The 22,094-nt window shown below is 38.4% G+C and overlaps 1 protein-coding gene across 4 annotated transcripts in view; it reads right to left on the bottom strand.

Annotated features, from left to right (window-relative positions):
• Positions 1–22,094, bottom strand: part of Gcn5 (Gcn5 acetyltransferase) — a 122,567-nt gene that overhangs the window by 30,147 nt on the left and 70,326 nt on the right. For all 4 annotated transcript variants that reach the window (XM_068228053.1, XM_067149040.2, XM_067149043.2 and 1 more), the window contains 4 exons: positions 19,300–19,527; positions 19,049–19,211; positions 7,362–7,567; positions 3,401–3,621 (listed from right to left, as the gene is read on the bottom strand). In XM_068228053.1, the coding sequence (XP_068084154.1) occupies positions 3,401–3,621; positions 7,362–7,567; positions 19,049–19,211; positions 19,300–19,527 (818 nt within the window). The remainder of the gene's footprint in view (positions 1–3,400; positions 3,622–7,361; positions 7,568–19,048; positions 19,212–19,299; positions 19,528–22,094) is intronic.

Below are 22,094 nucleotides of genomic sequence, written 5' to 3'. Positions count from 1 at the left end.
ACCATTTTCATAACTACTTTTTCAAAACTCCCCCATGCCTCTCTCTTCAACCATGTGGTTTTAGAGTGCTATTTTTGCAACCTTCCTTTCTACCGCATTTATTTTTAATTACAACAATACCTGCTTCATGATCATTTATACCATCTATAACGTCAGTTTCTCTGTAGAGCTCATCTGGTTTTATCTGCAACACGTCTAGAATATTTTTCTCCTTCTATTTGATTTTGTCACTTTGTGTTCACCAGTCCTTCCCAGATTAACTTGTTTACCTTTTATTGGTATCACCTTCTATCATTTTCATTACCTTTCCAGTTAAAATTTGCCAAACTGAGATCACCCATTACAATAATATTCATAAAATCACAGGAATAGAACCAGCTTTTGGGTGGTTAGGCCGTGTGCATTATGCAGAGTTTCGTCCAGATGTGCCATTTGGACTCATCAGCCCCTCCAGGACTCTGCTTAGCAGTGGCAGACCAAACTGTGTGGCCCCACCGTGTTAGCAAATCAAGTTTGCTAACCTGCTAAAGGAGAAATGACTTCTCCGTTTAAAAAATGCTCCCCCATTGGAGATACAATATCTCCTTTAGCAGGTTAGCAAACTTGATTTGCTAACACGGCGGGGCCACACAGTTTGGTCTGCCACTGCTAAGCAGAGTCCTGGAGGGGCGTGCCATTCCAGCTGATGAGTCCAAATGGCACGTCTGGACGAAACTCTGCATAATGTACACGGCCTAACCACCCAAAAGCTGGTTCTATTCCTGTGATTTTAAGATCTGCGGCCGTGAAAGCCTTTTTTGATAATAATATTCATTTTTGTGTCCTACTCCACATAGCCAATTATATTATAAAATAATTCTGCATCAGTGTAGGTGCCACCCTTTCCAGGTCTGTATACCCCAAAAAAACATTGAGTTGTCTATTATCTTTAGAGATGAATCTTACACCTAGAATTTCATGTTTCTCATCCTTAACTTTTTTTTGCTATTGGCTTTACGTCGCACCGACACAGATTAGGTCTTATGGCGACGATGGGACAGGAAAGGGCTAGGACTGGGAAGGAAACGGCCGTGGCCTGAATTAAGGTACAGCACCAGCATTCACCTGGTGTGAAAATGGGAAACCACGGAAAACCATCTTCAGGGCTGCCAACAGTGGGATTCGAACCCACTATCTCCTGTATACTGGATACTGGCCGCACTTAAGCGACTGCAGCTATCGAGCTCGGTTAAGTATTTTTTTGCAAATTATAAATTCCTCTTTCACCAGTATGAATACTTACCCTCCTACTGCTCTCGTCCTGTCCATTATATCAATTATTAGCCATGATTTGACTCCTATTACAATATCTGGTAAATATATATACCTATTAAATTACTTAATTCTATTCCTTTCTTTACAATTTTTCTACAGTTAGCACTAACAATCTTATTACTGGGCTTCCATCTCCCTATACTATGATCACCAGTCCCTAGTCCAGCTTGTTTCCCCGAATGTACCTCCCTGTAACTCTCCTAAACAAACCCCACCAACTCATAGTATCATAGCAGTTCGAGTGAAGAACATCTAAGCACAGATCCCTATCTCCCACCCACCCACCCACCCACCCACCCACCCACCCATTAGGATCTACAAATCCCACTCCAATTTCCCCACATACCCACCCCATAGTCCTATTAACCTTTTCACTGCTGTAATTGAGTGTACTCGAGCTGCCTGAAATGGCCTGCCAGTGCTGTGATCGAGTATACTCGAGCTGGACGTTGCGCCGCCAGTGCTGCAGTCGAATATACTCGATCTGTCTTACAACTGTGTTATATGCTTCTGCCATCTATTAGTTACACTTTAAACTAATATATATATATCCAGAGCCTGTTTCCAGTCATTCGTCTGGGTCAGGAATGGAATCCAGAGGCGAGGATAGGAATTGTGTCGGCTGCCGAAGCCTGTCGCACTACTTTAAACTAAGTAGTTTATACTTTTTCTGCAAGTAGCTCTGCAAGAAAACGTTCTTCTTTTGCCACGGTTGTAAACATCGTGTTTGAATGATGGCTGGTGCGTATGAACGTAAGATGCATCTGAAGGAAACCTTACACTTTTACAGGAGGTTGAGTCCGATGTGGATCTCTTTCTTTCTTTCTTTTTTCTTTACGTCGCACCGACACAGATAGGTCTTGTGGCGACGATGGGGCGGGAAAGGCCTAGGAATGGGAAGGAAGCGGCCGTGGCATTAAGGTACAGCCCCAGCATTTGCCTGGTGTGAAAATGGGAAACCACGGAAAAACATCTTCAGGGCTGCCGACAGTGGGATTCGAACCCACTATCTCCCGGATGCAATGTGGATTTCGACAGTGACGGTAGTGATATTGAAGATATTAGTGAAGTGATAGGGAGTAATAATAATGTTGATAGAGGTGATGATTTTCTGCCTGAGAGAGAGAGAGAGAGAACAAAAATGGCACTGACCTAGGCCTGCCCACAGGGTTGGACGACGAGTTTACACCGGCATAGCCCATAATGCAAATGAAAATTTCTAAGCATCTTCAAAATGGACAGAATTTTCACCACCTCATGTGGAATCGAATCCTGGATCCCAAACATGAACTGTCTCCAACAATGTAGGAACAAACTGGTGAGTTAAAATATCGTCTCAACATATTATTCTGTAATGCTTGTATTTTATGCTTAAATTGGCGATAATATTTTATGAGGTTGTTGGCTAAAATAATCCAGCACTGGGGTCGCACCAGCCTGTTGAGAATTCAGCAGCAAAAAAGTTAATATCCCCGATCACCTTCCAGCCAGTATCTCTCCTGCCCACTGATACAAATCTCTGCTACCTTAAACTTCTCCCACACTGTCATAACCAGATGCGACACATCACTATCTATGTTAGCACCTCTTTCTGCTTGCCTTATATTGTTGTACCAACATGGAAATTTACCACCTTTCCCTTACCTTCCTCCTTCATCTACTTTCCTCAACACCTGGACAACTCTCTACTCTGGCTCCCTTTCCTCTACAAACTTTCTTCACATGCCTAACAACAGTCAGCCATGACCAAAGCCTCAACCGTTACGTACAAGTAGTGGAAGCCTTTACCTTCCACTCCTCCACGGGCCTTCATGATCTGTATGGAGAATGCAAGGAAGAAGACCTGTCCTTGAACACATTCTGGTCTGCAGTACTCAATACAGGAAGGAGCTTTGTCATATTATTTTTACAGATATACTGACTGCAGAATGAACCCACATGTCTACATCTGTACTGATGCTAATCCAAGTACTAACATATAACAAAGTGCAAAATAACAGTCTAATGCCATAGATAAAATATCTTCTACAGTATAGTATACAAGACAGACTTTAAAAACAATGGAAAAAAATCTAAAAATACATACCAATAGCAAATTCATCAGCAAATGTTAGAAAATGCAGAATGTTGTGACTAATGTGATAGTCTTTGAGATGGTTCATTAAATGCGTGCCATAGCCCTTCACTTGTTCATTACTTGTTACAGCACAGAATACAATCTCTGTAAATCCTTGAGTATTGAAAGTACGGAAACATATACCACCAATGGGCCTCCCATCTTTAATCAGAGCCAATGTTTTGTGTTTCCTGGAAGAAAAATACTAGCTGATGCAGATAAATACAATACATGTAATGGATAGTAGTGTTTACTCTGTTGCAAAAGTGAAATGAAATGAAACAGTTACCACAAATGAAAGTGAAAATTAACAACAATATTTGAAATGGAAATGATTGATTATTCATAAATGACAAGATGGGAAAAAAAATGAATAATAACACAATATCAGATGAGTAGGTAGAGGAATGAACAGAAAGAATAATGTTACTGGTTTTACGTCCTACTAACTATTTTTAGGTTTTCAGAGATGCCAAGGTGCCATAATTCTGTCTTGCTGGATTTCTTTTATGCACCAGTAAATCTACTGACAAGACACTGACATACTTGAGCACATTCAAATATCACCGGACTGAGCCAGAATCAAACTTGCGACTTGGGCTTATATGGCCAGCACTTCTAACATTTGAGTACAGATAGAAGAAACAAAGACAAATATGTAAACATAAAGTTAAAGATAAGAAAACAGATGGGGGAGAAAACATTTCATAAACCATGAACTTCCTTTTGCCCAGGAAAATTAAGCATATTTATCCCTTGTATCTAGGTAAAATAAAAACCATGCTATTGAGTCAATTCGCTATTCAAACCCATTCTTATCTGGGTTATGCCCACAAATATTTACTATGTTCTCTGGGGAGCTCTTCATACTTGACACATTCACACCCATATCCGAGTTATTGCCTATAGTGCGTGCCCATGCACTGGACCGTATCCAAGTTAGCCCGGATAAGCACAATCTTGAATTGTAGCTGTTCCTACGCAGCTGTGGTTTATTTTTGTCACAAATATGTGTGAGAGAGATGAGGATAACACCCTTATCAATGCTTCTACTCACCAGAAACCACATGGCCATGGAGATTTTCCCTTCCAATGCATTTTTAAAATTCCATTTCTGAACGAAGGCTAGTGCCGGCCGAGGTAGCTGCGTAGTTGGTTTGCGATTGCACAAGCGTGTATAATTGTGTTCTGAAGTGTAACTATGGCGTTTAGGGACAATATAAGTGTTGACGAAATTGCCGATATCCTGTTCAACGAAGACTCAGATGATGAACTAATTCTGGAACGAAGTGAAAGTGACAGTGACAGTGATGACAGTGAAGAACATTCTCCTGGACACGTGACGCAAAACACATTACCTGAAGTTTCGCCTTTATATCGTTTTCCTGCTACCCCATTTACGGCTAAACCAGGTCTAAATACTGAAACATAAAACACTAACGAGATGTCATTTGTAAATCTATTTCTCACAGCTGAATTTCTCGAATACCTGTGCAAGCAAACAAATCTGTATGCCAGTCAGGTAATCAGTGCTGCGCCACGTCCCTTCTCTAAACACTCTCTTACACAAACCTGGAGTCTGGTAACGGTTTCAGAAATGGGACAATACCTGGGTTTGATGTTCACTACCGGCATCATTAGTAAACCATCTCTCAGAATGTACTGGACAAAGATCCAATTTTTTCCACTCCTATTTTCTCAAAAATCATGTCACAAAATCATTTCCCATTTTACAGAAACTTTGCAACAGATTTACAGAGCTTTACACCCTCAAACAGAAAATTACTCTGGATGAGGGAATGCTAGCCTGGAGAGGGCTTCTAAGATTTCGCATATACAACCCCAGTAATATAATAAAATAGGGGATTTTAGTGAGGATGATTTGTGAGTCTAACACGGGGTATATCTGTAAACTCATGATATATAACGCAAGTGGTGCAAATTTACAAAGCACAGTTTCTCACCTCCTTGAAAATTATCTTGGTCAGGGGTATATAGTATATATAGATAATTATTACACCAGTGATGGACTCGAAAACAATTACAGGGACAGAATACTGCCATATGTGGAGCAATACAGTCAAATAGGGGTGAATCGAAAGATCTAAAGGAACATCAGGCACTCAAACGGGGTGAAATGACTTTCAGGAGGGACGAGGATGTATGTGCTTGTTTCTTGGAGGGACTAAAAGGTTATTACTATGGTAACTACCATCCACTCAGCAGAAATGGTTGAAACAAACAAATCTGAAAACAAAAACTGAAACCAGAGACTGTGACCTGACTATAATAAACACATGCATGGTGTTGATACTGCTGACCAGTACTTGGCACCCTATCCTTTCATGAGAAAAACTGGCTGTTCACTTTTTAACGCATTTCAGCTCTTTCAGAACTAACCATCCCTGAATTTTATGCAGACAGTTGGCCTAGTTAGGAACTTGCTCCAGGATAAAAGTGAACCTGACATACATGTATGGCCACCTCTCTCCGACATCTCAACACCATCCCCATCCACTTCTTCATCCGCTCAAAGTCCATGTCCTGCGATTTTGCTGCCAAAAAGGGCACTGGCCAAGGATCCACCATTTAGGTTAGATGGGAAGAGGAAAGAGCGTATTCTCTTGAATTTTCCACCAACAAATAAAGTACAGCTCCCTCAAGAAGGTGCAAAGTGTGCTTCAAAAATAAAATTATTAGCGGAACACACAATTTTTGTGGAAAGTGCGGTTTTCCCATTCACCCAGGAAAGTGTGACATTAGCTACCAAACCCTCCAGAGATACTAGAGGACTTCGTTAAGGTATGTGCAAAATTTTGTTTCGTAACTTGTGTAGTTTAGAACTTATTGTGAAAATAATTTGTTGTTGTATGCTGTGCCACTAACAGTTGGAATAGCTGGGCCAGCCATTTACTGTAAATAGCTCACTCAAATGGTGGGCGTGAATGTGTTAAGACAGAAAACTAGAGATGTTTAGATGTAGTAGCTTAGCAAATACACAATCTACTGTAGTACACAAAAACTGAGAAATTATTGCCAACGTAGCTTTCAGAAGAGTAAAATATTTCTACAACCAAGATAAATAACTGAATGTAGACTGAAATACAGATTTGGCTGCCTATCCTCGTCAGGTATATGATTCCTTCACTTAAAAAATATGTTTCTTCACTGATTATTATTGGATTCTTTAAATTTCACTTCAAAAGAATCAAATAACTTCCTAGAAAATTATTTTTGCTCCTTTTTCACACTGATTCAGAGAGGTCTCATGGTGACAATGGGATGGGACAAACCTGGGACTGGAAAGGAAGTGACTGTGCCCTTAATTAAGATGCTTTGCATGGCGTGATAATGGGAAACCATGCAAACTCTTTTACAGAGCTGCCAACAGTGGGGTTTGAACCCACCATCTCCTGAATGCAAGATACACGTCTCGAACCATGTAGCCAGTTCGTTTGGTACTTCCTGGAAACTCTGACTATTGTATTGCATGCATTCATTCTAATAACCAGCATTTTACCCCCTTTCTTCAAAACAGTATGATACAATGGAACACCAAGAGACAATACAGACAGAATGCAGTTCTATATTTTCATTTATGATTTGAGTCACAATACTGTGAATATTATGGCGTTCATATTTATTACTGTAATTCTTTGAATGAAAAAAGGTTTCCAGTTCTTGTTCAAGTTATTTAAGTTAGTGAAAATTTTCATAGTAATTAACTGATTTTCAGTGGTATGTCCCCTGGATGATATAATTCATTGGTGTAGCCATTACAGCAGAGAAAACATGTATAATATTTGAAAAGTATCAAACTTTTAAGTGCAGGCCAATATTTCATTAAAAAATTCAAGGAACTAAATTTCTCAATGAGTGTAAATGACTTCAAATAATGAAAAGTAAAACAAAATAGGAAAATGATACTCACGGATCAAAGACCAGTCTAGAAATGTATTCTTTAGGCATGCGAGGCAGCTGATGTGAAAACACATTCTGTAAGCCAACAAGCCACAACATGGTGCGTTTTGACACACATTGAGTCAAGGAGTTGCCAACCACATGGAATTCAATCAAACCTCGAGATTCTTCAAGTTTAGCAGCTTCATCCCTTGGGGCATTTTCTGGGAAGACAGCCTGTAGCATATTATTGAGGTATAAGAAAAATTATGTAAATATAATTCCACTCTCTCCAACAAACATTACAATGTCTTCTTTTAATCCTGAATATATTAATATATATATATATACTGTCCGTCAGGTCATCAGCCCTGAGGCTAGTTGGATCCTCAAATAGCACCACTGAAGGTTATGCGATTTATAGGAAAAGAGTAGAAACCAACAAGGGTGCCAAAACAAGGCATACTAGGTAAGATGAGGAGTGAGGTAGCTTGCCACGGTTTTCCTCACCGGGTCAGAAAGTGCTACCGCAGCGAGACTGACCCTATGAGTAAGACCTTTGATAATAGTCACAAACATAAATGAGACTGAGACTTTGGTGGAAGCTACATTTTGCTCTAGCCTTTGCCAAGAAACAGATGCAGTATATATATTAATTATATAAGAAAATGGAATATTTACAGTGAAATCAAATATCCATACTGCCAAAATACTGGGAAGATAAAGAAATAGGAATTAAGGATAAGGTGGAAATAAAACTACTAGAAGAATAGGTATATAGTTTGTTTTCAAAAGTAGATAAACAGTGGAACCCATACTTATTAAAAGAAAACATCTAAAGTATGAAAAAAAGTATAATCATGACATTTATTGTCTTAGAAAAGATGTATGAATTTTTCTTCAGAGCAAAAGCTTGGGGAAGTTTTGTACAGAAGGAAATTTAAAAAGAAATAAAAATGATAGCAACAATGCACTTGAAATACTGCAGTTGTGTCAATTTACAAGTGAGCAAGTAAGGATGGTTTGAAACTGAAAATGAATTACGAATGGAAAGAGTAGTGACCATCATTGCTTACTACATTTATCAACAGAAAAAAAAGGAAAGCCTTGAAATAAATGAGAAAGACTATATTATCATGAAATACATTTAGCAAATTAATAGTTGGTTAATTTAGTAAATGATCAAAGCAGAACCTTTTTTACATCATGAGCAGCAAATGAACAAAGTAGAGATACTATCCTCCTGCTCCAATGATGAATTCCTTCTGCAGTAAAAGTAAAAGAAACAGGATTATCAAACCAGTCAGGTGGGTCAATGAAGAAGTGTGACTTATAAAATGCATACTTAACCAGATTTTCATATGGTGGAGACAGCTGTGCAATTTCATTATTATAAACTTGCTAGGTAGAGTATTTTAAAGTTTTCATCATACAAAGCAAAATCTGATACAATTCTGAGCTGCTAAATCTATATATATAAAATAAGAGTTTTGTCTGTACATTGCTCAGAATTTGAAAGGAATGGTATTTCTGTATCGGTCATGTCCACAGTAACAAGAAAATGCATTTTTTACTTTTCCGTAATTTCTGTCTGTCTGTCTGTCTGTCTGTCTCTATGTAAGTATGTACACGCATCACGAGAAAACGGCTGAAGAGAATTTGATGAAAATCGGAATGTAAAGTCGGGTGATGAACAGCTACAATCTAGGCTATAAATTATTTTAATCACGCTGAGTGAAATGGTAGTTTAGGGGAAGGCCTGAAATTTAATTCTCAAATATTTATGTTATTAGTGATCGTGTCTTAATGAAAATCGCTAGACAAAGATGGGAAATAAGTCGCTACGATATATGCTATACACGCTGAGAAAAATGTTAGTTTAGGGGAAGGCCTAAAATTTAATTGTCAAATATTTATTTTATTAGTGGTTGTATCTTCACAAAAATAAGTATCCAAAGTCGGGGAATAGGTCGCTATAATTTAGGCTATCAAAAATGTTATTCACACTGAGTGAAATGGTAGTTTAGGGGAAGGCCTGAAATGTAATCTATATATAAAATAAGTGTTTTGCCTGTACATTGCTCAGAATTTGAAATGAATGGTATTTCTGTATCTGTCATGTCCACAGTAACAAGGAAATGCATTTTTTATTTTCCGTAATTTCTGTCTGTCTGTCTGTCTGAATGATTGTACACGCATCAATAGAAAACGGCTGAAGAGAATTTCATGAAAATCGGTATGTAATGACGGGTGATGAACCACTACAAGCTCGGCTATAAATTATTTTATTCACGCTGAGTGAAATGGTAGTTTAGGGGAAGGCCTGAAATGTAATTCTCAAATAAGTTATTTATGTTATTAGTGGTCGTATCGATAAATCTATGATATAAAATAAGAGTTTTGTCTGTACATTACTCAGAATTTGAAAAGAATGGTATTTCTGCATCGGTCATGTCCACAGTAACAAGAAAATGCATTTTTTACTTTTCCGTAATTTCAGTCTGTCTGTCTGTATGTATGTATGTATGTATGTATGTATGTATGTATGTATACTCATCACGATAAAACGGCAGAAGAGAATTTAATGAAAATCGGTATGTAATGTCGGGTGATGAACCACTGCAATCTAGGCTACAAATTATTTTATTCATGCTGAGTGAAATGGTAGTTTAGGGGAAGGTCTGAAATGTAATTCTCAAATAAGTTATTTATGTTATTAGTGGTCGTATCGATAAATACTACATAACTAACATAACTTTAGTTATGTCGTAAGTTAGTAGTAGTTTTGTAAGAAGTTATTAAATTTCCGATCACTTATGTCTTACACATTGTTACCGCACCGCATATAATCGGAGATATTCATGAATTTCGATTTTTGTTACTAGGTCCATATCAGCGCCGAGTCACGAGAAAATGGGTAAACAGAATTTAGTGAAAATCGGTATGTAAAGTCTGAGAATAAGGAACTACAGTCTACGATATAAATAATTTTGTAAGACACCCTAATATCACAGAGTCGAAAGAAAACTAATGTGAAGGCCTGCAATATAGAAAGCTCATAAACTTTATCAACAATAACATTATATTGACCATTGTTTGTTGTGATGTGCTTTTTGTCTTCTGTTTCCTCTCATCGCCGATAGATAGGATTACTGCAGTGTACGGACGTCGCACCGACACAGGTATGTCTCATGGCGACGATGGGATAGGAAATGAATAGTGATGTGAAGGAAGCGGCCTTGGCTCTAAGGTACAGCCTGGTGTGGCTGGTGTGAAAATGGGAAACCACGGAATACCATTTTTTTTTTTTTTTTTTGCTTAACGTCGAACCGACACAGATATGTCTTATGGCGACGATGGGATAGGAAATGTCTAGGAAGTGGAAGGAAGCAGCCGCGGCTTTAATTAAGGTACAGTCCCGGCATTTGCCTGGTGTGAAAATGGGAAACCACGGAAAACCATCGTCAGGGCTGCCGACAGTGGGGCTCGAACCCACTATCTCCCGAATACCATCTTCAGGGTTGCCGGCAGTGGGGTTCGAATCTACTATCTCCCGGATGCAAGCTCACAGCTGCGCACCCCTAACCACACGGCCAACCCGCCTGGTCGTACCGACTGTAACAGCCTGCCTGTGTATTGGTGGGAAGTAGCTGGGGTGTAAGATAACTTTCTTCTTTAGCATGCCATTCCTCTGGTTCATACATTTTCTGATATATCTGGTACGTAACACACTGGTTCATCAAAGTATTCGGTGGGCCGATGACCTTCGATGTCAGGCCCCTTAAAACAACAAGCATCATCATAGTATTCGAGCTATAGAATCCCTACTCTGAGCCACTGATTTGAATGAGTAGTGTGAATATTTAACAGAATAATGACAGAGGAGTGTTCACGGCAGTCTGCGACCTGGTTATTCCAGCTCTGGAACTTTGGACTCTTAGATTGGCACCGTAGTACTCTTCATCGAAAGTGAGAAAGTGTGCGGTTTTTCATTTGATCGAGTATTTTATATGATAACATTGCTTTCAATCGTTACATTCCTAATGACGTTTTTGTAATGACCTATGTTGAATTCAATTAGGAAAACCACCAAGTCAGTCTTTCTGAGAATCTTGTAGCGAAGCACGGGTACATCAGCTAGTGAGATCTATATTGGTTGAATGTAATGTTACTTAGGAGGATACCTTATTGAATGATGTCTTCATACTATCCCATTTCTGATGACACAAAATAGTACTTTGACAAAAGTGGTATTTTAATTATGGTGTAACGAAAGATAATAAAATATAATATTACAGTGAAGAAAATGGAAATTGCAACACCCAGAAGGAGTGGTGCTACATTGCTGCTATTGAACATGCAGGACGAGTGTTCGGTTGTGCTTCGATGATTACACTTTCAGGTCCCTCTGACTGCAAGTTTGGACAACAATCAATACAGGATGTTCCCACCACGAGCTGCAATACATTAATGAATTCGTCGAGGCATGGAGTCAATAAGGCCCTGGATCGCTTCCTGAGGAATCGTGGCCCATGCTTGCTGCACTCCACGGGTCAGTTGTTCCAGAGTTGTGGGTGGCTGAGGACAGTTGGCCAGTTGTCGACCCATCATGTCCCACACATGCACAATGAGACTGAGGTCCGGGAATCTGGTGGGCCATTCTAAGGTTGTGATGCCATGGAAAGCTTCTTTGGAGATGCGTGCAGTGCGATCCCGGGCATTGTCCTGCTGAAACATCGCATTAGCAATGTTCGCCATCATAGGGACAACCACTGGATTGAGTACCCTATCAACGTACTGTCGAGCAGTCATAGTGCCCTCAACAAGCACTAACTGTGATTTCACATTAAAGCCAATAGCTCCCCAGGCCATAATGCTTGGTGTTGGCCCTGTGTGCCTCTCGACAATAAGATCTGGGCGGCCCCTCTCCCCAGTATGTCGGCGCACACGATTCCGGCGATCACTGCGGGCAAGACAGAAGCGTGATTCATCACTAAAGACGACCCTATGCCATTCGTCGACCCAAGTCGATCTTTCTTGACACCAGGCCAGCCTTACATGTCGCTGTTGTGGGGTCAATGGAACACCTTCTGCAGGGACACGGGCTTGTAAGCCAGCGGCACGCAGGCGATTACCAACTGTTTGTTGTGTAACGTGGGGTGCCACAGCTGCTCGAATTTGCGCTGCTGTTGCATGGGGTTCCATCTGAGCCATCCAAATCATGCGGCGATCCTCTCTCACAGTTGTCTGTCGCGCTGGGCCTGTGCCAGGTCTACGAGTGTGGGTACCTTCATTTGACCACTGCTGCCATACAAGTTGTACTGTAGATGCCCGTCGGCCAACACATGCAGCGACAGTCCTTAGTGATAATCCAGCCTCACACAGCCCAATTATCCGAGCCCTCTCAAAAGGCGACAGTTGTTGAGGCATGTTTGACGGGGAACACTTCACTGCACAGACTGCAAGGCAACTACGCTACACCAGAGTCCGTATGCTGGAGTTGATTCCTCCGCGACCTATCACGTGGGGAGACCTGTAGCAACAATCCAATGGGTCTGAAACTTTGATCGTTTACATACCTACATGGCATCATTCCATATCTTGAAAATCAACACAAACGACCAATGCCTTCATGGTGTTGCAATTTCCATTTTCTTAAGTGTATAAGATGTTGTTATAGAAATGATTATGGTTTGTTAGTCCATACACATCTCATTGACTCAAATATCAGCTGCATTCCTAATTTTTACAATTTCAATTCCCATAGGGAACTTTTAATATCTGTCCTAAATGAGTAAATACATAATTTCAATGTAATTGGTCCATTAGTGGAAATTATACATTTTTCAGCTACCAGCATTTCACCCCAGTGTGCCATGCCAATTTGGGCTCATCAGTTGGTAACTAATAGACCTATCAAGATGCATGGCTAGTCCATGTAGTGGAGGCCATAGTGCACTGGCACTGCCTGTGGCTTCAAGTAGCCTGAAGCCAAATACTAATCATTTAATCAAATAACATAGAACAATCTTCAATATTGTTTCATTTGTGAGTACATAAATACCCTTTCCATCACTTCCAACATGGCGCTCAATGACAACAAACTATCTCACTTCCACCGCACATTTTGTCCCTCCATCCACTCTCGTGTCGCGACCATCACTTGTCCCCCCGGTCCAGCTGAAGGAGGAACTACTAGACTAGAAACAATATAACTACCTCACTAATAATAGTTTAAATGGCTGCAATATGTCTTCAGGTCTTTTAAAAACTTGGTCTGCAAATTTTTTGCATAAAAGATGCATCTTTTATTTTGAGACTGTAAAATTGGCATAAGAAATGTGGCTGATATGCCAGTAAATAACATTGTGAAAAAATTATAGTACAGTATTTCTCCAAATTCAGTATGACCCCCACTTTTTCCTTCAAAAAATTTAAATCAGCCTTAAAAAGTACGTTGTAAAATCATATGAATGACTTTCTTGTACAGTATACATTTTTAGACTATTTTTAGATGCCGAACATTGGCTTTAGTTATGCCGTCTTTTTTTTTTTTTTTTTTTTTTTTTTTTTGCGGCTGCACAATTATTCTTTATTTCTACAGGTTTAATAACCATTAACTTGAAACTGGCATCGTAATATCGAAGAGGACCCGCTGAAAATTTGCCGGCAATACATATTCTATGCATCTCTACAATACGATGAATTTATCAAGCAAATATTCTTGCTTACTACAAAACTGTTACTTACACTCGGCATCAGATATAACTGGCTGCCGCTAGACGCCCGTCTCGCTTGCCAGGTTCGGCCAACTTCAGCGGCTAGCAATGTATAGGCCTAATCGTGGATGGGGAAGGACAATGAACAAGTTTATTGCACCGTGGTTTTTCGTGGACATACCTCACAATTTCATCTTCGACTTCTTTAAAGTGTCCTTGTTGCAGGCCACTGAATGCATTTTTTGTACTGTATGCAATTTTAAGCTATCTTTGTCTTCAGCTAATGCCTATGCTGTATTTTCTTGTGGCTGCACAATTATAATACATTTCGATGAAACCCATTGAAAATTTGCCAGCAATACCTATTCCATGTATCTCTGCAATACGACGAGCCACCACAAAAATATTTCTGCTGTCTATAAAACTTAATTTTACTAAGCCTCAAGTACAATAGACACGTTATAACTCTGCTACTGAGTAGCCATGGCCTTTCTAAGAATTCGAAGGATCATATGTTTTCATGCCATTCTGCAGATTTGAGAAGTGTTTTAGTACAGGCTAATAGAATGTCATTATATCTTCACTATTTTCCCAAGATCCAGTGACGTTATACAGAGGCACTGTACAATCGGTTGCAGCGGCTAGCGATGTATAATAAAGAGGCGGTCATTTATTATCAATGAGTTTTGTGTGTGCGTGCAGAGGTGAAAATACGCAGCATGGTTACTGCAGTAGTTGCCAGTGGTGTTCATTACTGTTAAGCCGCAAATCCATGAACACCCTTGATTTTTCACAGGAGATTCTGCGAAAAAAATGTCGTCTTGGATTCAGAGAAATAAGGTATCACTTCGGAGGCTTCTGTGGCAAACACTTCAGTTTTCTTCTTCAAACGGCGTCACCTAACCTAACCATATATGTATCATGAAAACATATTTCAAACGCATGTAGAGAAATGATAACCTTCTTGCTAAAAATTTACATGGGAATAGCCTTTCTGAAATTTTACAAGACGCAAGAAAATATAAACTATCCTCTGAAATCAGTGATGTAGTCTGCCATATCTTGAGGTGTATAATATTCTTAGTTAATTTCAGTATATAACATTAAAATTAAGAGATTGTTTACTTCAGCCTTTATTTTTTAACGAGGGCTATCAGCCACATTATTTACGCATTTGTTACAAAAACGCGTTATCTCTTTCATTTTGAATTTTCTTTAGAGAACAGCAGTCGACGGGTATTACTAATCGACTCCAACATCGCCTTCCAATATTGACGAGAGAGCTTGCAAATGCAGATAGTGAGAAAACGATACCGTATCGAATATGATCGATCGCAATTTGTGGCAACGCTTCAGTTTTCTTATACAAACAGCGTCGCCTATCCTAACTTAAATGTACTATATGTATGATGAACACATACTTCAAGCGCCAGTAGAGAAATGACAACCTTCTCACTGTAAATTTACATGATAATAGCCTTTCCGTAATTTAACAGATATGAGTCTGAAATCAATAATTCACTCTGCCATATTTTGAGGTGTATCCCATTCTTACATAATTTCCGTATGTAACATTAAAATTAAGAGATCGTTTACTTCAATCTTTATTTTTAATGAGTTAAGAACTGTTATCGGACACATTATTTACACATTTATTACGGAAAAGTTCTATTCCATTTAGAATTTTCTTTACAGAACAGCAATCGACTGGTATTACTAATCCACTCTGACATCGCCTTCAAATTCACATTTAAGTATTTATTATTTTCCACCTAGTCGATACAATGATTGCTTAAGGCAATTTAATGGTTAAAAGTGGTACATGTTTCGTATTTTATCAACATCTTCAGCCACATAACACTGTTTAGATGAAAAATATATAAAATTGACAAAGTAATGCTTAAGAGGAAGTATCCTTAAAATTAACATAAGATTGACAACATTAAAACAAACAAAAAACTCAAGAGAAAATATATAAATTATTACTACAATTGAAAGCAGTTGTCAAGGAAACACTTGTACAATATTCCATAGAGAGTATGTCCTAAATGAATATTCTTTTCTTAATAATTCATGAAAAAAGGTCAAATTATAAATTATAAATTATACAGTTTATGTATAATTGTCGAAATGAAGAAAACCAGATATCACAATGTGGTTCAAATGTCGATGAGAGAACTCTCTAGTGGACATAGCGAGGAAACGATACTGAAGGTGATCGATCACGAGCAACATAATCGCTGGGATGCATAAAGATCGGTAATGGAAAAAATCGCGTGTGCTTAATCGCTCGTAAGGATGCGTCAGTGATATTGCTCTCACTGTAACCGAAGGATAATAAATAGTTTAATATACGAATTTTAAAGGAACAGACGGGGTTCTTGTTATATGCCGTACTTTTGAGGTTATAAACTTCATAGTTGGTTCTGTATTGATATAAGATTACATGTAAAGTAAATGCTAAATCTTGTTATTTCCACCTTCTCAATACATATCAATCATGCAATGTTTACAATAACATTACAATATTATAAGGTACTAGTTTCGGTCCTGTAAGGACCATCATCAGCCTAGCCAAGACAAATGTAAACTATATTTCTAAAACAGAGTAATTCGGTGAGATGAAAGATGAAATGACCTAAGATGATTTACATAAAATGGTAATATATGAACAGTTGAATGTGACAAAATTATATAAACAGTGACAATGATATCTTAAAAATTACATTAGTAGTCAACTATTATCTCGAAACAGAATAAAACAGCTCTAGTTGACGAAGTTGCACATTTAAAATTGGTTAAGTCAGATTATAAACAAAGTCCAGTTTCTATTAGGTTCAAGAAGGTATGAATCAACATTAGCGCAGAGGGAATTGTTGTTAAAAAAGTCCACAGCGAAGGTTGAGTATTATTAGAGCTGTAGGGTATATCTTTTTTTCACTAGTCTCGTTCCTCATTTTACTCTTTCTCTCGCGTTAACTCAAACTCTCTTCCTCAGGTTCATTTTGGTTCCTATTGAATTGGGATGGCTCCTTTTCATCACAGCAAGATTCAATTCACCTCAAGATATACCCTACAACTCTAATAATACTCAACCTTCACTGTGGACTGAAGCAAAATTCTATCTAAACACCTTCTTAGTGATAACCATCGAGTAGGCACATGCTTCAGAATTTTCCTGATCTCTGTATTGTGTAAAGTCTGAAATTCTCTGAACTTTTCTTTCCTCTTTGCTCTCCTTTCCAGATAATAAACTTTATCAATTATACTTTCATCTACATCTACGGGCAAGCACGCCGCACCCTTCTCGGCAGGAAGATTAATTAGATGACAAGAGCATCCTACGATGATTATGTTATTATTTTTCCGCTTCAAACATCCTGCCACAACATTCTTTAATCCTACCATTACTGGAGCATTATCAGCACCAAGAGCTACGCAGTTTTTAAATGGAATGCAGAATTCCCAAAAAGTTGAGAGCAAAAGATTGGCAATGTCAGCTCCACTTCTAAATTAGGCACAGAGAGTAGACAACTCTGAATTTCATTGAGTTAAAGCCTAAAAAATGTTACAACAATGTGATATATTTTCAAGTCGCTTTTATTGCTACCATCAGTAGCAACAGAAAATGCATTTACCTGCAAATGTGATACAATTTTCGCCCTTTCTTCCATGCACGTTTCTATAATGATAGCCGCTGTTTTCGTTCTAGCACACCCATATCATTTAGCGATTTTCGAATCAGGAAACATATTGCGAAACAAAGGCCCTGCGTGATCGGCACAATTTACAGGCAGGTTATGTTCTACTATAAATGACGTAAATAACACCTCGGCATTCGTCACAGGATTTACATCTTGGTTTTTACATGAAAAGTTCAGTTTCTGGTTTCTTTCTACACACTGGACACTCTCCTTATGTTTTTTCGTTTGCATATGCTTGAGTATATCGCATTTTCCGCCATGTGCAACTGAAAAATCACACCTACATATAGTACAGAATGTGAACGTTGGCCCCTTTCTCGGTTCACTCAAACACGGAAACTCTTCCCCTATAAGCACTTTTAAACACTGCATCATATTTCTCTTTTGAGATTTTAGCCAAAACAAATATCAAGGCACAACACAAGCACTTCTGCAGGTCTTGTCCCGGGCAGAACGACTATGGTGTGCTACTTCTGAGGTTAGGTTACTCCAAAGAGAATGTTACTCGCTTGACTTGCCTGCAAAGAGAATGACTATATTATAGACCAAAGAGGAGCACATGACTGGCCACTGTGCCCTGTACTGCCATATGGTATCATTATTAATACTACTATCTACCAGCCATACTCAGCCATATATCGATAGAACCAGGAAATCCGCGGGAGTTTAAAGTAATACGAAAATTACGGATATTGCTCTGAAAATCGGGAGATTGGACCCAACGATTGGGAGGAATGATGAAAAATCGGGAGTCTCCCGCCCAAATCGGGAGACTTGGCATGTCTGCTAATGTAATTTTAAAGATATCATTGTCTCTATTTATATAATTTTGTCACATTCAACTGTTCATATATTACCATTTTATGTATATCATCTTAGGTCATTTCATCTTTCATTTCACCGAATCACTCTGTTTTAGAAATATAGTTTACATTTGTCTTGGCTAGGCTGATGATGGTCCTTATAGGACCAAAACTAGTACCTTATAATATTGTAATGTTATTGTAAACATTGCATGATTGATATGTATTGAGAAGGTGGAAATAACAAGATTTAGCATTTACTTTATATGCCGTACTCGCTATAGCAGACTTCTACTGTATATTTATACATATAAATGTCTATTAAGGTTCATCTCTATATAGAAAGGGTCAACTGGGACACATGCCCAAGTATAAACATATATGCATTACTATCTGGTGTGAACAGTAGATTAAAATACCAAGTTACACAGCTAAAGTATTCAATGATAAAAATATTGTAAAATATCATTACATATGAAAAATGATTCTAACCTCTGGCCCAGCCATGTTGTGAGGATCATTTATAGTAGCAATTATTTCTGCCACTGTTTCTTCAGAAAGATCTTCTACCATTTCAGCAAGGCGACGTTTCTTTGATTCACTTGGTCTTGGGCTCACACCAGAGTCGCCAGATATGGAGCGCTTCTCAGCTATGCTGTACAATAATAATCAGATTGACAGAGATAAATGTACATAGAATTAGGTAAACAAAAACAAAACCAAAACAGTATATGAATATATACCTTGAGCCTCCTTCCCTGAGTTGTTTCTTGCCAAATCCAGGACTTAACGTGATTGTCGTAAAGCTGTCTTTGTCACTTGGAGGGACAGTCAGTTTCTCGAACTGTCTGACACCTGGACTTTTGGCTTCAACAGCATTTTGTAAATGACTAGGAGGTACTTGTTTGAATTCTGGGTCCCAGATGGGTGAATTTGGAGCATATATCTCCTCTTCCAGCATGGATAGAAATCTGAAGAAAATAATATTATACTAAATCAAACAATGATTATGAATGCGACGCTGTAGGATACAGAGTTCTATAAGAGATCACACACTCTTATTACAAAAAAGTCTTGTGGTATCTCATATTAGTCTGACAGAGAAGGTTGAGGATTGTGCTGAAGTTGGATTTCTAATTTCTTTGCTAGTTGTTTAACATGGCACTAAAGCATATGCAGGTTTTGACCAACAATAGGATTAGGAAAGGCAGCCAGCATTTACCTGGTCTGAAAGTAGGAAACCACAAAAAATCATTTCAAGTCTAATGACGGTGGTGTTCAAATCCACCATCTCTTGAATGTCCGCCTTTATAGCGTAACAGCACTATTAGTTGTGGTTCTTGGAGGCCCAGGTTTGATTTCTGGTACTGCCAGAAACTTAAAAATGGCAGGAGGGCTGGTGGTTAAAATTGTACCCTCTTCATGCACGAGTTATTTTAAAATATCATTTAAAATATTTTTTCAGTTTTTTAGTAACCTTTGGCCTTTTGAACATAAAAATATAAATTTTTAATTTTGTCGGTGCCTAACTTCAGTAAATACAGATGTGGTGTCATATGACACCTCCATGCAACAAAGGGTTATGTATAAAAGAAAACTCTTACGTAGGAAACATGTATTTCTTCCAAATAAAACAGTTAAACAATCATGATAATATTTACCTATTGTAAATAATAAAGAAGAATTAAGTTTGTTTTCATTTCAAGCAGAATAAAGATATTCTTGGCGTATAAAATGCGATCTAGTACACATGAACCACTCATTTTGTGTGAAATTCTTCTATACAATCTGGACAAATATGAACTTTGCACATGTATATCTGCTTCTTCTTTTGCATTCGACTGCCCTGCATTGCTGTTCTCTTTCTTCTTGCTCGTTATGTCAGGTGGGGAAAGGGTGGAAGGCCTTCCTCTTTTCTTCTCATTAGAAACACCTTGTGTGATGAGAGAATTGGCTACTGACAATTTACATGTCAAAAAGTCCATGGCGTCATCTTTGGCACTAAGGTAGCACAACCACGCATTCACTAAAGTAATGTTGAGTAAGTGGAAGAAAACCCTCAGATACCACTTTTTGATATAAGCCCATGTGGATAATGTGCTACCATTCTATCAGCCATGTCACCTCCTCCCAATAAAGAATTATACTCTGAAATAGAAAAGGGGCATGGTATATTTATGACAGAATTTTCTTTCCTATCATACCATTTTACTTCCCCTTTGGGAAATGCTCCAACATAGGAAAAAAGCTGTGTGTAGCTCCCTGTTATCTACCCAATGAACAGCAGTTATGTTGTCACTTGAGCTAGTCACTGAATTCATTCCATGTTGCAGCAGTTGACTAGGAACAAGTTCTTTTGCAACATCACAAACTCTGTTTATTCTCAGAGTTCCCAAAACAAAGATGTTGTCATCTCCAAGTTTTCTGATCAATAGCAAGGAGATAAAAAGAGTGTCCATGATTTCTACCTTTTATGTTATGGCAAAGTCTCACAACTGTATCATCTATGGGACCTAAGCGACTTTCAGCACCTGTTTTGCCACTGTGCAATTCGAAACACTGTACATAACCTTGCCGGCTGGCTTGCACCCACATCTTGAACCCCCACTTCTTAGGCTTACCTTTTATGTACTGTTCTGAACCATGGTTACCCTTAAAAGGAATCATCATTTCATCTATGGCCAAATGCTCTGCGTTCTTTTCTCCTTTGTGAAATGCTTCATGTAAGCTATCAGTTACTGATTTCAGTTTCCAAAATTTTGTTTCTATCAAATGGAGCATTCTCATTATTGACAAAATGCAAGTATCTTCTTATTTCCTCAAACCTATTAACAGTCACTAAATCTGCAATAAGATCAAAATGCAGTGCCTTGATTGTTAACTAATACATATGGAGTCTTGGATATTTTACAAATGTCATTACTATGTCTATTCCCAAAAATGCTTTCAGTTAATTTTTTGTCAACCTAAAATTCTCCTTGCCACATTGTAATGCATACCTATTAGTTTCAAATACAATCAAGTCTAAAAGTTCTTCACTGAAAAGTTTCTCAAAAAAACATGAATGGGGTATCACCATCGATATTGACGTCATAAAACCCTAAAATGGCGTAGAATTGTTAACATATTTGTTTTTACTAGGGTACCAGGAAGTTTGTAAAAAATACTTCGCATAGTCTTCTGGTTTAGATGCATTTGGAACTGTAGCAACATGGTCAGGAGAACTTGAAGGTCCAGCAACAGGTTCAGGCAAGGTGCTAACAGTAAGTAGTTCTTGACCGTTCACGCAATATGCGATTGATTCATGTGACATCACAGGTCCGTCATCAGTTTCATTTGTATCTATGCTGGTAGCTTCAACACTTTCACTATTGTTACACTGATACCTATAATGAGCTCCAACTCATCATTAGAAACTAGTTCATGATCTGAAAGGCTACATCAGCTTCAGATTCTAAGGGGATGTCATCTTCACTCCTCAATTGATGTAAATATGCCTCAATTTCCTCTGGAGACAACATTTTCAAGTTAAAGCCAC

This window comes from Anabrus simplex, chromosome 6 (assembly GCF_040414725.1).
Source record: "Anabrus simplex isolate iqAnaSimp1 chromosome 6, ASM4041472v1, whole genome shotgun sequence".
In the NCBI taxonomy this organism is placed as follows: Eukaryota; Metazoa; Arthropoda; class Insecta; order Orthoptera; family Tettigoniidae; genus Anabrus; species Anabrus simplex.
The sequence above is the reverse complement of the archived record's forward strand: the minus strand, read 5'-3'. Positions and strand labels throughout refer to the sequence as shown.